At 37.5% G+C, this 17,257-nt stretch overlaps 1 protein-coding gene and 1 pseudogene across 2 annotated transcripts in view; one reads left to right on the forward strand and one right to left on the reverse strand.

Moving 5' to 3' along the window:
- Positions 1-14,158, reverse strand: part of ATSYTF (C2 domain-containing protein) — a 165,957-nt gene extending 151,799 nt beyond the window's left edge. Inside the window, exons 1-3 of one of the 2 annotated variants that reach the window (XM_089813889.1) lie at positions 13,033-14,158; positions 10,985-11,059; positions 10,717-10,824 (exon numbers count right to left, since the gene is read on the reverse strand). In XM_089813889.1, the coding sequence (XP_089670015.1) occupies positions 10,717-10,824; positions 10,985-11,059; positions 13,033-13,287 (438 nt within the window). In that variant the 5' untranslated portion in view covers positions 13,288-14,158. The remainder of the gene's footprint in view (positions 1-10,716; positions 10,825-10,984; positions 11,060-13,032) is intronic. The other variant, XM_089813890.1, reaches the window with a different exon arrangement.
- A 1,448-nt stretch (positions 14,159-15,606) lies between these two features.
- Positions 15,607-16,581, forward strand: LOC149572809 (3-ketoacyl-CoA synthase 11 pseudogene; annotated as a pseudogene).
- Positions 16,582-17,257: the final 676 nt, after the last annotated feature.

Here is a 17,257-nt window from a genome sequence, read left to right on the forward strand (position 1 = left end):
TATTTAATAATCAAATGTTGCTATTCACTGATTTTTGTATAAGTTTTTTTATCTTCAGGCATCAGAACCATTATTGAGGGTTCTACGAATAGTGGATGGGGATAAAAACCCCATGGGGTATCTAAATAAGGTCATAGATAGGACCAAAGAGGTCATTCAAAACTTGTATAGGTCAAATAAGACCAAATATAGACCCATATGGAACATAATCGATCGTAGGTGGAACCGACAACTCCACCAACATATTCATGCATTTGCCTACTACTTGAACCCCAAGTTATATTTCTATGACACTTTCAGAGCAGATGTAGACATTCAAGTTGGTCTTGACAAATGTAATCGGAGATTGATTGCCTATTTGGACCTTCAAGGCCTCATACTTGATGAGTTACAGAACTACAAGAGGGAAGAGGGGTCATTGTTTTCTTCACCTGATTGCAAACGTAGGAGATGCACGTTGGATATAGGTAAAAAAGAACATGTGTTTAATTTTATTATACCATTTATTTCATTCATTAAGTTTATTGAAATCTTTACCACATTATAAATGGATTTTTGTATCTTTGCAGATCTGTGGTGGGAAGATTATGACACCACTACACCTAATCTTCAAAAACTTGCCATCTGAATATTATTGCAGGCCTGTAGTGCTTTTGGTTACGAGCAAAACTGGAGTACTTTTGAGAACATACACACAAAGGAATGCAAATTGAATGACTTGGTTTTTGTGCAGTACAACCTTCGATTGCACGAAAGAAGGTGCAAGGGTAAGCTTCATATGAAGCACTTGACTTTGATGAGTTTGATCCATATTCAGCAAGTTGGGTTGCTCCACTTCATGGTGATAATGTATTTGAGTATGTGGATCCTTCATTGACTAATGAGCAGCTAGCTAAGTTTGAGACAGCAGCAAACAATTGGGATACAAAAGTGACAACACGTGGGGAGGAACATGAGCTTGGTCATCCATCAAAGCCTTTTGTTGACCCTGAGGCACCTATTAAAGATTCTGCAACTACTTCAGCACCACCCATGCAGCAGCAGCGATATCTTTTGAGCTTTACTTTTGGATGCAATTTATGATTTCTACTTCCAGATTTCATTGATACTGAAACTTGAACTTAATATGTATTTAGAAGTTGTAGATATATGGAGTTTAACTTCTATATGTATTGAACTTATTTTAATTCAAATGTTGTACTAGTTTTTGGTATATGATTCTATGTTAATCTACTAAGCTTTAATTGCTATGTATTTAACTTAAAACTTTGATTAGCATATGGTGAGTATCTCTAAAATCTGTTGTACGTGTGTGGTTTAAGAATATTTTAAGAAATTGTATATTTTCAAATGTTTGATAAAAGTGTTGATTTAGTGTTGAATTTTTTGCCAGGTTTTTGGCGATTCCACTAATTTCAATTTTTTTGGACCAATCGAGATATTGCCTACTTTGAGTTTTTCAACTTTGCTAGAAACTGTCCATTGATAATGTTATTGCAAAATACCCCAAAGGAGCAATTTTTTTAGGCAGTTAATTATAAAGTGGAAGTGGAAGTGGAAGTGACACATTTGATTTCCTAAATTTTCATTGAGTCCATAAAGATGGTGGGTAGTGAGAATGTGGTCCAAGTAATCACAGTGTAGGCATGCAAGTGCTTTGGTTGGGGGTTGATATGAGCACATTTTGTAGACACCATGCACCATATGCTCCCTCAACTTGGTAATGGAACAAATTGGCTCTTAAATAGAGTGGGTGAAACAAATATAGGAAGAGGGCGAGGAGATCCAAATATTTGTGACAAACCACCAAATGTCACGATCGGCATTCAAATCTTTCTCGAGAAGTTAAACACTAAATTTAATTTATTTATCTAACTTTATTTATGTCAAGTTCATTTATCAATTTGTATATAAATTTGCTTAGTATTTATTATTTTTGAATGTATTATTTACATATTAATATTGTTATAAACTTAGGTTTTTGAGACCCAATTTTCATCTCATACTATTGTTGTGAGACGAGTTTTCAAAGTGCAAGGGGGGAATTGAGTCAAATAGTTATTTGCAACTAATGGGGTATAGGGAAGGCTCCACATTCAAAAGGGCTCATTGGTCTTAGATGACAATTGGTGGACTCGTACAAAATATGTATTGGAATATGTGTCAAATGGTGCATCAGAAGTTCCACCAATATATTGAGTTAGTCCTTTCTCCATTTATTTACTCCAAGGAAATATTTTCATGATGCATACTTATGTGGACCAAAAGGAGGAAACTTATGAGAAACCAAGACTAAAAAAATGAAAAGAGCACAGTGGAGAAAGAGGCAAAAGCACAAAAGACACCCCCCAATTCACTTAATCAAAGAACGACTCCCCCCCTCCCCTCCCCTAGAACAATATGATTTTGGCACTTCATACTTAGTGCATGTGCAATTGCCACTTGCAAACAAAGCAAAATAGAATTTTCAATGTTTACAACTGCATCAAATAGGCTATAGCAAATTCAAATGAACAATGCAAAAGATCATTGAAAGATCCAAGCAAATACAAGTGCCAAAATAGACTAAGGTCCGAAAGTAATATGTCAACTCACAATGGCAACAATCTGATAGCAAAAATGAGAATAGACAAACACTCGTGCACTTCCAAAAAATTTGCAATAAAAAATGTCTATGTATAAGCCTAAACAAAGCCGTAGAAGTTGTAGAATTGAGGATTGGACAAATACGATTGCCAAAAATTGACAGTTTTGAGAAACTTGTCCACCAAAATCAGAAAATACATGCACTGGTGCGAAAAGGTCAAGATTTTATCCCAAATTTAAAAAAATTGCACGAAAAAAGGCTTCAAAACGTCCAAAATATGAGCCTTCAAAGTTAAACTGTAAAATTGAAAAGTTCAATCATCAAGGGTTAAAAAAAATATCAACACACATTGACATTAGCAAAACACTACATTAAATTTGATGTCATATGACCATTACAATCAAGCCACAAGACTAAATTGGACATCCTAATGAAAGTCACCACAAAAAAGACCATATGCCATGTGGCAAATGTCAAATTGTTCCTACAATCTAATTAGGCATGTGGCGTGCCACCTAAGTAACAATTTTGCATAGCTTAATAGTGGATGACATTGAAAGGTTGATAGTGTTATGTATTTCACTTTCACATGTATTGTAGTCTACACATAGCAGCGTGAACTTGCATCGTGTGGTTAGGAGGAGACTGTGGATGGTTAGTCTCATGTTTGTCGTGGGCGAGCCCACAAGCTCATAGGTAAAAGTGGGTGGCGGTGTCATGGACTAGTTTTACTATATAGATATCCACGTTCGATCATTGGCCGCATGGTTTTGTTGCTGGTGAGAGGGTGTGTCAAGAGAAATATTGATGGAGGTTGATGGGAGGAGTGTTGGGAATCTTTCATGACAACGTACAAAAAGCCCTACAACAATTAATGGTTTCTACAAAAAAAGACAAGGGTAATGGTTTCTACAAAAAAAGACAACATTGACAAGGGGGGCATGCAAACCCCCCAATAATGATTCTTTTATTTTAAAACTTTTACATAAAATAAAATTGCAAATAAAATGTAGATTGCATGAATATATATATATATATATATATATATATATATATTCCACAAATCGTACAGTGTACGCCAAACCCTACAAATTGCCTACGTGAACAAAATTGCCCCAAAACCATTTTCACCTAATATGGGCAAGTTTATAGTGAAAGTTCACCAAAACACCCTCTCAGATGCAAAGGTGAGCTTTGATTTGGTCTAAGACATTCCTAAAGATCGTTTGTCCTAAAACCTACCAATCTGCTCTCTTTGGAATGCACAATGATCTCTCCAAGACAACTATGCGAAGGCACGCTATAATAGTTCCAATACCATGTAAGAAGTTTCCTATAGCAACAACCCAAGATCTAGAGGCCAATGAATAACACAAAATCAAGAGAAAACAACATAGACAAGAATAAATCATATTCTCGTCAATGATGTAATAATTGAACTAATTACAATTTAGATGTGTTTGCTTATATAGGCAAGGCAATAAAAGAAAACGTGAAAATTAATAGATAACTTATCGCCCACACAAGGTGGAACCACATGCCACAAAAGTGAAACATCCTCCATTGTGCAATTATGTATGTGCAATTATGTATGTGCAAATATGTGCAACAATGTGGAGGATGATAAAGTGATAAAGTGCACCAGAGATGTAGACAACTAATAAACTGGAATGTGATAACTAATATCACCACCGAAAGTGGAATTTCTCCCATACGCGTGCAACCAAATGTGTATCTTCTTTAAGTGTCACATATGCATTATCCTAAGTAAGCTTAAGTAAAGTGTAACTAGGTAAATAATTAACTACAACAATCAGCCCTATCACGATATAAAACTATGAACCTTTACATGATATACCATATTAGTGAGAATTTGGTGACAAACCAAAATAGATTTTACAGAAGAAAAGCTAAAACAAGCATTCCAAGTCTAGGGAAACTGTGAGGATCTGTGCTGAAAAATGACACCATTTCTTGAGGTTAAATAAAGCACTTGAGAAAATGTCAATACGAGGTTGTCTCATGGATAGTTCAAAGCCATATCAAAGATCAATAGAAAGTAAAGATACAAATTCTCGAAGCTATTAATCAAGAGACTTTACATAACAATAGATTTGTAAAAAAAAATCTATTTATAACCATCAAACAAATAGTAATTATAACCCGGGATTTAGAGGAACATATACAATTGCATTGATATGATATGATATGATAGATTTTAATGACGTCCACGAGACTAAAGTAGTCTATGGGACCCATGCAATCACCCTCCCCAGTCAGGAGCGAAACTAGTCAGTTGCAAAGTTTTGGTTAACTTGTCTCTCCTTCTCTGAAGTTTGATAATCAAATCCGCTGTTCTCTTCACTTGATCTTCCTCGAATAAATAGTTGAAGTCCTTGTCCTGCAGTATTTTTGTATAATCAGATCTGATGTCGTTGTAAGCCAAGCACTCCTTGACAAAGTGCTGCTCTGTCTCAACTGTTCCCATATTACAGAATAAACATGTTTTGTCTACCCACTCTTCCTTTGGAACTTGCCATCTACCAGTTTCACATCGCAGCTAATGTGAACTAGTTCTAAGTTGTGCCATCAACATTTTTGCTTTCCAGTTAATAGGTGCCCTTATATAGGCCTTTTCATCATGACTAGAAGTGGGATTAAATTCTTTAATGTAATAAGATTTTTTCCGCCCTATGTGTCTTGTCCACAGAATATTGCGAAATTTTTCATTGACAAACTTCTTAATTTCTTTAATGTTATCCGAGCAAGTTTGGATGTTGATATCCCATTTTCGCATCCATTTGTCATTTTGCTTCATCCATGTGCTTTTCCGCCTCACAAGTTTTTCCTCTATGACCAACTTGGGCCAACGATGTGTTTCCAGACCTTGGGTTTTCTTTAAATAGCTTAGCATCCGGATCAATGCAACGACTTCTAATGGAAAGGAACCACCTCCGCCAAAAGGATTTCATACGGAACTGTGGTCTTGACTTTAAGATTGCATGTGATTAAGTGTTTTTGAATTCTTTCTACTTGTCGCCATTTCTATTCGGACATACTACCGCCCCACACTTCACATCCGTATAGAATAACCGGAGTGACCAGCAAACCAAAAAGAGTTTTCATGGTCGTCCAACCCCATAATTCTGCATTCCTGCACTTGTTTTGTAAAGAGTATAACGCCTTCCAGCCCCCTTGGATCCTTTTCAATCTGCAAGTATCCCAATTGAGTTTGTTATGAAAATCGATACCCAAGTATTTGTACTCTTTTACAATCTCAAGGAGGCTATTTTCAAATAGAAACTTGTCTTGTATGCCCCTATTCTTCTTTAGTGAGAAGATCATAATTTTGGTTTTGCTAGTGTTAACTTGCATTCCTACTTCATGACAAAAAAATTCTAGTGCTTTCAAGTGCTCTTTCAAACCTTTAGCTGTTCTAGCAAGAATTATGAGATCATCTGCATATAAGAGCAATCTTATCACGAAGTGGGCTAGCTACACCCCCTCACCATTGGTCTTGTTTATCCACTCTTCTAACTTGTCAATATAGAGCCCGAATAATGTTGGCGAAAGCAGACACCCTTGCTTAACCCCGATGTTGCTGTCAAAATCTTCAGATAGCCCTTCTGCCATTTTGATTTTAGCTTTGACCTGCTCATATAATCTGTAAACCGCTGACCTAAGTTCTTTAGGAACTTCCAACTCTACCATTCTATCCCATAGTTTATTACGTGGCACTATGTCAAATGCTTTTTTAAAGTCCACGAAACAACAAAAAGCCTCGTTCCTCAGAGTGTCCCAAACTTTCTCTATCAAATGTCTGAGAGTGATGCCGTGATCTATAGTAGAGTGTTTCGGTCTAAAGCCTGCTTGCCCTTTTGCACGTTTGCCTTCTGTTTAAGCCCAGTTGCTGATTTTTTGTTCTACCAAGCTGCCAAATAACTTGCCAAATAGTGGATTGATCATGATGGTTCGGTAATTAGAAGGATTGTTTATATCTCCACTTTTGTGGAGTGGGATCACCACACTTGTTGCCCATTTTACAGGGAAACCTTCTCTATTGACACTATTGAAAATCTTAGTGATGTGTGGTGTGAGGGTTTCAGCACCCTATTTTAAGTATTCCACTTGTAGCCCATCTATATCTTGCGCTTTACCAACAGCTAACCTCCTTATGCCTTGAATAATATCCTTTTCGTTGAATAACTCCCCTGTAGTCTTTGTTTCCATGGTTCTCCGTTCTCCTAGATCACATTCGTAGAGAGTCTTGGCATATTCCAGCCATTTGGTTCCTGTTATGTTATTCTCTATCTGAGTTTTTCTCTGCTGAAGCTCTTTCCAAAAATTTTTGGGGTTATTCTTACCAAGATTAATCAACTCGATTCTTCTCTTGTTCACATACTCTTCTTTCTTCTTTTTAATCAGCTGATCATACTCCTTTCTACTTTCTTTGTTCATGTTCTTTTTCCAATTCCTTTTTGCCATTTTGCACTCCTCATCAAACCAAGGATTGGCCGGAAAAGTGTTCTTGGCTTCTCTTGTGGCCCTAGATCTTTTACACTCCTCCAATGCTTTAATGATAGTAAGAACAAGATTATCCTTGTCCATGAAATGTTGTTTTTCAGACTCGAGATGGTTTCCCGGAACCCTAGACAGCCACAAAAGAGAGTCTTGGAAAGTATCAGGGTTTTCTTGTGTCATTAAAACTTTGCCGATCGTAATCATCTTCCTCTTCTGTAAAGGTTTTGGGACAATATGTTGATTTTTAAAGTGAGTGGCCACCCTTATCAAGATGGGGTTATGATCAGATTTTAACTCCATGGGGCAATCCTCTATCTCAAAGTTAATTATCTTTGCGACATAGTCTTGCGAGCATATAACATAATCAACAACACTTTGTCCATTGTATCTTTTGCATGTGATTCCACCTGATTTAGGCCACTTTTCCATACCATTGCATATGACCATGTTATATAGGCAGCATAAGCCTAGTAATTCAGCACCAAAATGATTAATCTTTCCTATGCTATCCTGTGAAGATCTTTCCCATTTTTGTATCCCTTCTTCTTCGAGCCAAACTGGGTCTCTGCTTTCATTGTAACTCTCCTTAAGATTGAGAGTTTGGTTGTTTGTTGTTCTAGCACTAAAATCCCCTATTATCATTATTTCCCCTAAAGAGCTAAAGGCTGCTGTGTCTTTTTTGAGTGCAACGAACGGGTCTTCTCGATCCAATCTATGTTTTTTATATTTTTTTGAGCCTTTTAGAGCAAAGTAACAGACAGCCACCCTTGTAGAAATCTGATTCTCTGTTATTTTTATCCAAATATACTGCTTGTTTACATCTTCATTCTCTAAGTTTACAAATCTGCTCCAAGTTTCTTTTATTAAAACGGTGATGCCTCCATGCCCCTTGCCATTATCTATCTTCTGATTCCACAGTGATACCTTCTTATACCCTTCAAAATCTGGAACCCTACATCCATCATGTTCATGAGTCTCGATAAGTATAATGATGTCATTATCTTTAGCTATCGGCCCTAATCCAGGTCCTCTTCTCCAAGGATAACCTCTACAGTTCCAGCTAACTATAGTTAAATGTTCCTGGGTGGGCCCGAGTTCCTATTTATTGCGTGTGATTTTGTCGCTGATTTGGGCTTTGCCATTTTGCAGCCACGCCCACTTGTCGTTTTCTCTTGTTGTTTTCACTTTTTCCCATTCCTTCCTCCTTTCTTCTTGCTGAGTTACGGTGAGGTCATCAAAGAAGTCTTTAACTAAATCCGTTGTTTTCTCCTATTCTCCATAGTCTCGTAGCCCTTTGATGACGATATTTGTTGCTTTCTCATTTCTTTCTTTTTCCTCTCTAATCTGTCTCCAAACTTGTTTTTCTATGTTGTCAATAGGAGTGTTTGCTAGCCCCTTTACTATGTTAGCCCATGATCTAACTTCTTTGATTTGTTCTCTAAGTTGATTCTCTTTTATTTCCATATTGGCCATGGCATCTTGTATATTTTTCATTTGCGGGTTTTTGTCTGCTTCCGTAGCCTCTCCTTCTCCCGTAGTACTTGCTGCTGTCCTCTTTTCCCCTACTTCTTTCTTTAGCAATATTAATTCATACTCTCATTTTTCCATATTTTTTGAATTTGTTCTCTAAGTGACTTGACCTCCGCTGCCAGCTTCTAGTTATCCTCAGTAACTCTTTTCATTGTGATACTTTCTATTTGGCTTCTCTCTTTAAGTGCCCACACCCTTTCCTTCATAGCTACTAAATCGTTCACAAAGATGTCTAGATACCACGTCATAGGTGTCCTTGTGGGACTGTAATTATTTGGTAGCCCATCCTCCACTGTGTCTATCACCTGAGAATTATCCATCTTCCCTTTACCGTTAATATCTTTGATATTATCAAACCGCTTAATTGTTTTAGAGATTTCAATCGGCCTCAGACTTTGTTCTCCCTCCCTTGCGCTGTCTGGGGTTTGTGAAATTGGTTTCGGAAGTAAAGCTACTAACTTCCCTCTTTTTGCATTTTTTAACTTTCGTATCTTTCTCCGCCTAATTATTCTTTTATATTGTTTGGCATTCACATAGATGTAGTTCCCTCCTATGGGTGGTCCGCTGGCTTGTGATAAGCTCAAAGTGTTTGTGGATAAATTACCATTTGTCCCTCCAAGATTGAATGAACTCGTGTGTCCGGCTGAGGGTCCTGGAAGAATGAGGAAGCTCCCTTGATTCCACTTGATGATGCTGCTGTGCATTAAACTATCCCCGTATGTCAGGACCAAGCCACTATTGCCAGAGATGTCATTGTGTTTCGTAGCTTCTTCCAGACTTGTTTGCTGTTCTGCTGTTACGGGTGCCCTGACTATCTGATTCTCTGCCACCCTGTTACTATCAGATCCTATGTTTTGCAAGGTGGACCAATCAAGTTCTGACTGTGCCTCTCTTATCTTAAGTTGATCAATCAATGATACTTGTACAAGTATCTTCTCTGCAGATGTTTCTGTGATTTCCCCGTTTGTTCCTTCCATGAGGACCATATCGTTCCCACTGGTGTCTTGTTATAGATTTTTTATTGTTTTACCGTTGTAAATTTACCAATGCCAGGAGAAGTAACAAAGGAAGCCTGAACAGGTGCAAAATCAGATGTAAGAAAAAGGGAAAAGGCGTACCTGGGATCTGCCTGTCTGCCTATTGGAGGCACATAATGTTGTCTTCAAATGGAACCGAACTGGAGCCCACTGAAAGAGAGAGACACCATAGCAAACAAAGTCATCATCTAGAAGCCCGCAAATATGGACCCACTAGTAATAGCAAAGCCTTTAGCACTGGGTGGTCCCACCGGTTGCCAAGACTACCGACCAAACCCTTAAATCTGCCCCTACACTGATCAGTTGATAGAGACCGCGTCCTTATTTCCTGTCCTGACCCTGTGCCTTGTAGGTGTCTGCTGGATGCAGATCAAAGTTCTCCTTGGTGCACTAAATGTTTTGTCCAAAAACAACAGCGTATCAACCCAGGAATCCGACAGAGTATGATGCTGTTGCTAGAGAACCTGCCTGCGCTGTGTTAGAGAAACAACCTGCGCTGTGCTAGAGAACATATGCTCCAACGATATAGAAAAGAGTCCCCCCGTAAGAATACCTTTGCAAGACCAAGCACTACGGGCATGCGTATGGAACTCAGGACAATGATCAATGGGATCACCTAATTATGTTATAGTGCTCATGTTATCTACCAACAACATTGAACACTAAGCACTGAGAAGAATGAGTATTAATTTTCAAAAGGTTATGAATAATGAATAGAAAATATGAGGTTGTCCGTCCTTAATTGATAATCACCTTTCACAAGTCAGAAAGCTTACCTTCATTGTAAAACAGGAAATGAAATTCTGTATCAAATTCTATAAACAGATGCATTGCCAGAAATAAATGACTATAAGAACTCAGAATTGGACACTAGTTAGGAATCCTTCTTTATATTCAATGTCTCTTCACAGTTCGGAAATTTAAAAGAATTATAAGCATGCAAGATGGGTTCACTGAATTTATTGTCACAATTGTTAATTTATGTCCTCCCAAAATGCATTATTTTTTTGGAAAATCATTATCAGGGTAAAGATAACTAACCAGCATAATTCTCACAAATCTGTCTGAAAGCTTAGGCTCGATAAAGTTGGGCCAAACCGCCATTAAAAGCTTGTTAAACCACTCACATGGCTCTAAAGGAGTAGTTGGCTGCCACATCAATGTAAAATCAGAAAGTGAATACATCCATATTATATAACAACCTACTACAACACTAAGTTGTGGTGATCATCTTAGATGTTCCAGCTCATGCAGGGAAACAATTAAAAAATGCTTTATCATTACAACCAACTTGGAGAAGATAGCATACCAAGGTGTTGAGTATATGACGCTTCCACTTGTTATTCAGCTGTTCTACTAGTATTTGACGCTGGTACCTTCCATACTGTAAAGGTGTAAAACAATATTTGAAGCAGAACAATTCAAATTTGTTGACCATATTATAAAAGTTGAATACAAGAACAATTAAAAGTTAGTTCACTTAAAATATGAGCATTGAATATGAAAATGCATTCTATTCTGGAAACATTCAAGGAAAAACAATTGACCTTACAAACTACGACATAATATGCAATAGCAAAAAAACTAAAAAAGATCAATAACTGTTTGAATATAACATATTTTGGAAAGAAGTATATTTATGTGTCAAGAAAATAGAAAATATGATACACCAAGTTTCCATTACAAGAAGCCTTTGTTTCAGATAACGCCAAGAGACGACAATTAAAAAAGGTAGGAGATTTCCATTTTCACAAATAAAGCATTCATCATGTACATTATATAGAACCATGTTATGAAACAATAGAGCTGAATGTAGGAGATTTCACTGTTACTGGACATGTCTCCTTTCAATGATTTGAAGCCAGCAAGATCTTCATCCACAAAGTGGTCTAAAGCATAAAACTTACATAGTGACTAAACTAAAAATATCTTTGACACTCTACTGCTATCTCAGAAATAATTGGCTGCACATCCATAATATAATCAAAGACTAGCAAGTTTGGTTGACGAGATCAATAGTCGCACAGTCTTCCCACCCTCCTTGAGCCACAAACAATCCAAACTATCCTTTGTTCAAAACACAGTCCCTGCCTACCATGAGGATTGTGCTCCTCTCTCGGCCAAGAGACTCCCATCACTTACTAGCTCAATTGGATGACTGAGTGCTAGCAATAAACAATCATGATTTTAGTGCAATAGCATACATAACCATGGAACCCAGCAACAACCATACATGGTTGAAATGAAACCTTGCAAGGGAATCCAAACCACAATATGTCAAACATTAAGTGAGAATGTCGTTTCTTTAATAGCTAATGACTGGTAATATTCATAGCTCCCTCAATTGTTCTGTTACATCACTCATCATGCAAAAGCAAGTTTCCACCGTCTGGATACAAAACCATGAAACAATATAAAGTGCAAGCATCACTATCAAAATTCAAACCTAAACCAGGCTCCGGGTGGCCGAGCATGATCCAAGGCTACTTTGAAGTTTGCACTAATAATCATGGTATATTTAAAGATGTGAGTATAGTTCTATTCTAAATTGCCCATGAGTCTGTTAAAAACTCCTAACGATGTTAGCTTCAAGTAAACTACGATCAATTGAGTTGGTTGTTCAAAATTCAAATTGATTTTTTTTTCCTTCTATTATATCCACCCAGTCAAAGAAGACTCGTCTAAGGAAAAACGCAATGTAAGGTAATTTTCATAATCAAGCGACAGGCTATAGGTTTCTGTTATTTTGTCCCCGAATGCATACACCTGATCAAGTGCTAATAGTTGCAAGAAAGTTCTTGTAATTTGTTACAGAAGGATAGTCCGTGAGTTTATTTGGTCTCGTTCACATTTCTTTGGGTTCTTGTTCCAGTGTATATATCGCCGACTCCTTAAAATCAATTGCACGAGTTCGGCTTCATTACGATATATTGATTGCTTTAAAGAAATTTTCTTGATTGAGGGCAATATAGACATGTAAGTTTGAAAGGCACTATTTATCAGAGTTTGTCTTTCCTGTATACGTGTTTAAAACGGATACAATATGTAATGGAAGTTGTAGAATGGTGAAACCCAGGAAATTTGGACACATGAGTGCCTCTTTACATATTGCCAATTTTTGTCCTTTATCAATTACACGTCTCGTCTCCTCATGTTATTTAGGTACATGAAATTAAAACTGTAACTTTGACGATGTTAATGTGGGTAGCTTGCTTCTGCATAAGTACAAAATTGACCTTTGATTAGCTCTCTGCACGCAGATGCTACTAAAAACAAATGATTTCATTTCTGGAGCAAAATATTAAATCGTGTACAGTTTGCATCGGGTGTCGAAAGCAAGGAATCAATTATACAGACCTGAATTGTTGCCCAGACGGTAACAAACAGAGGTACCCAGTTGGAGAAGGGAACAAGCCATCTCTCCAAAATCCAAGCAAAAAGAATCACAGGAATAAGAAAAGGCCACATGGGCTTCTCTGCCATAATCCGATTCCATATTTCCTGGCCTTCTTTTCTATACATGTCCTTCATTTTCCGCGCCAACCTTTTACGGGCTCTGTAAATTGGTCCTCTGCGCTCAGCAATCGCATCTTGTTCATAACGTAGTGACATTTTTGCCACCTATAGCAGATCCAAAACACCATTAATTGTTCTCAACGCCCAAATTTTAAACCCAATTCTTTAAAGAACACGGCTGTACAAAATAACAGATTATTTGACATTTTCAACTAGTCAGCCAATTTAACGGCACCAAGCGAAGACATCTGCCAAATACAAGGGCTTTGACCATGGTTTCAATCTCGTTAAATGGTCCAAGCCAATTAATCGTACCTACTTTTCCGGTTTCCCTCTTGGGTGAGCTAAATTCATCCATGTTGACGTGGGTTTCAACATTTCGCTTTAAAAGCGTTGTTTACTCTGCAAACTTCCACATCCTTCATAAGAGTTAAAAAACCAAAAATTTCCACAATGAATATTATTTTGATGGGATGCCTGTCCCCTTTTTTTAATGTTACTGTGTGCCATGTTTGGAGATCCGGGGTTAATTTGACGGCCGCTTACGGCGGTTTTGATGCCACGGATCATTTGTCGTCCAGGTAGAACCGCGCGTTTCGCATTATAATGTTGACCGAACTCTTATGAGGGTAAATCCGTTTCTTTCGTGTTGTAGGACAGATACTTAGGGCGTGCGAGTGGCGCTCCTTGTGACGTCGTCGATTCCCGTGCGGTACAGAACGAACAACGAGCAGCAATAAAGGTGCCTCTGGCCTCGCCCACCAGCATTTGAGGAAGGAAAGAAGCCCACTGGTCCTAAAAAGCAAGAAAATGCATGCTCTGTCACAGGGATTGGTGACAAATGACATTATTGGAATCTGGATACGGAAAACCGGGCGAAAGGGATTGTTGAAGGGCGGCTTTTCTCCTCCCAATTGATTACAGTCGTGACGAAAAATATAAATGGCCACTTTGCTGAAATTTCCTTGGCTCTGCCGGACCGTAGGTACGGCTATATATAATGGATCCCAGAGAGACTGAAAGAGACTTATTTAGAGACAAGGGAGCTCCAGTCCCTGCCTTATGCAATGGGAAAAAATATAAAACTAGCTTATATATATTTTATATATATATAATATTTATTTTCATAATCTCATTATTTTCATTATCACATGTGAGTCTAAGAGGCGTGAGGAAATGATTTGAGACTCTTGATCTCTTTCATTTTTACTTTCATTTCTTCTTATAATTTTCACAATTTTAATTATAATTATATTTAGTCTATTTCTATTTTATTTTTCTGACATGTAAATGAATGTAAAATGTTTACATTTGTTAGAAGTTATAATCTTTCTTTGGTGTGTTTATAAACCAAGGTTAGACCTCCTTTATTTATTGTTATAATATATTAGGATATAAGCCAAGGTATCCTAATATATTTCTTTTTTGTCTTTTTTCCACTACATCTTATTTTGTCATCTAATGGAATATGTGAGGACAAATTTATATTGTAATTTGTAATTTAGATTATTCCTCCTTAAGAAAAATCTCACACTTGGCCTCACACACTTATGAATGGTGGCATTCATAGACATGGGAGTTACATTCTAACTCCTCTCTCTCATCTCTATTTAAGAGATGACCCTCTTCTCTCATTTCTCAACGAGGTTTCTTCCTTTTCTCAATTATTGTATGAGCAATTGCTCTCTTGCTCTCTCTCTCTTTCTCTCTTCCTTCTTAGGCTTTTCATGCCTCATTCATAATGTCACAAGGGGTTTTCTTTGCTTTCCCCTTTCCAAATATCTTGTCTCATAGTGTTGGATCTTGAAGCTTTCTCTCTCCTATCTTATGGTAATATATTTGCATGCATTAACTCACTTAGATTCTTTCCTAGTTTTGCTTATTTACATATTTATTTTTCCATTTCTAACATGGTATCAGAGCAGATTAATCTTTGTTTTGAGTGTTTGCATGAAGGTACGATTCGAAGAAGACTCTTGAGAGAGATTTCACTAATTCTTTTTTAATCTTCTTAAGTTGGAAGAAATTGAACTGTTTTTTTTTTTATTTGGCTGGTTTACCGCCAAATCCGATTAACTTCTGTTTGCTCTAACCCCCTTTGGAAGGCTTGCCGCCAAAAGGTTTTCCTATCTAGATATCAATTTTTTTTTACTCTTGTTTTGTCTAATCTATTTTGTTTATGGTTATAAAATTTACTTACGAGGGCTGAAATTCGTGCTCAAAGTGAGAGAAAGCATTCACAGTTTGTTTTCTAAACCTTTTTGCTTAAGAAATGACTCTGTGACTATAAATCGTGCTCTTATGGTAAGGAACCTGTTTACTAAATGTAGTAGAGATCCATGGCGGGTGGAAAATAGGGGATCAATACAAGACCCAAAGCATTTATAGCCTGGCTATGGAAGCGATCGGAAAGGAATGGAGTCCAAGAAGCCGAACCAGTCAATGGTTTCGATCAAATCAGGTCACAAACTCCCAGATTTTCTTCAATCCGTAAAGCTTAAGTATGTCAAATTAGGGTACCACTATGTGATAACCCATGCAATGTATCTTTTGTTATGTCCCATCATAATCCTTATTGCTACTGAACTGGGCACGCTCAAGCCAGAAGATCTGTATGAGTTATGCGAGCATCTTCGATTTAATCTTGTCAGTGTAATCCTCTGTTCAACATTGTTGGTTTTTTTGACCACGTTGTACTTTATGACAAGGCCAAGGTCAGTTTTCCTTGTGGATTTTGCATGTTATAAGCCTGAGGATGAGAGGAAATGTACTCGAGAATTGTTCATGAATTGCTCTAAATTGACTGGTACATTTTCTGAGTCAAGTTTAGATTTCCAAAGGAAGATCCTTGAGCGTTCGGGTGTAGGGGAGGAGACTTACTTGCCTGAAGCAGTGCTTAGGGTGCCCCCGAATCCATGCATGGCAGAGGCTAGGAAAGAAGCAGAGATGGTTATGTTTGGTGCCATTGATGAGCTATTTGCAAAAACGGGTGTCAAGCCGAAGGATATTGGGATACTTATTGTGAACTATAGCCTATTCAATCCCACTCCTTCCCTGTCTGCAATGGTAATAAATCACTACAAATTGAGGGGGAATATTTTAAGTTACAATCTAGGGGGAATGGGTTGTAGCGCAGGCCTGATATCTATTGATCTGGCCAAGGATTTGCTTCAAGTTCATAGGAATTCTTATGCAATAGTTGTTAGCATGGAGAACATTACATTGAACTGGTATTTTGGCAACAACAGATCCAAATTCGTATCTAATTGCATTTTTAGGATGGGAGGTGCCGCCATTTTGTTGTCAAACAAGAGATCACAGAAGACGAAGGGGATGATAAGCTTCCCCCGCATGAGTACCTGGCTTGTGAGCAGGCTCGCAGCCAAATGAATTCGACTTCGGTTGCAGTTTTATGCTTCGGTCTGGGTGAAAGCCATATATCCTAACTGCAATGACACAATGCTAAGAAAATTTCTGGCTCTTTCATTGTGTTGAATTCCAGGATGTTGCAGAGCTGTTTATTTTATTTCATTATTAAGGTGTTTATCAGCCAATTACCATAAGAAGATTCTTTGAGTTTCCTCCTAGATCCGTTTCATTCCTTCTTTTCCAATTTTTAGATAAGGGAAGTACATTGGAATGCTTGGGAACTTTATGGGCAATGTCCTAAAGAAGCGACCTGTCTGTGATCTTACCAGCAGGTGCTTATGATCAAGCATATTTTGTGTTTTCTATGCTGATGATTTCGAGAAATAACTGAACAGAGATTTATGTTGTTTCTCCTGGGGACGTCCTTACATAATTAATGTAGGGGAATACTCAGAGAAACGAGATTTGAAGTTGTATTTGTTTGATTCCATCCTCTATGAAGATGGATACTCATTGCACAGTTGTTTATTATTTTCTTTGTTCGATCTGTTTTCCTTGGTGTGTCCATTTTTCATTTTCATTTTGATTAGGTTTTTGAATGAACCCTGGGACAATTATCTCTTCCTTCAAATGTTTTTTGATTTTTTCAAATCATATAAAGATCGTTGTGTCCTTGTTACGTAAAGTCACATGTCTG

This window comes from Cupressus sempervirens, chromosome 2 (genome assembly GCF_028749045.1).
Source record: "Cupressus sempervirens isolate cs-2001-9-10 chromosome 2, ASM2874904v1, whole genome shotgun sequence".
In the NCBI taxonomy this organism is placed as follows: domain Eukaryota; kingdom Viridiplantae; phylum Streptophyta; class Pinopsida; order Cupressales; family Cupressaceae; genus Cupressus; species Cupressus sempervirens.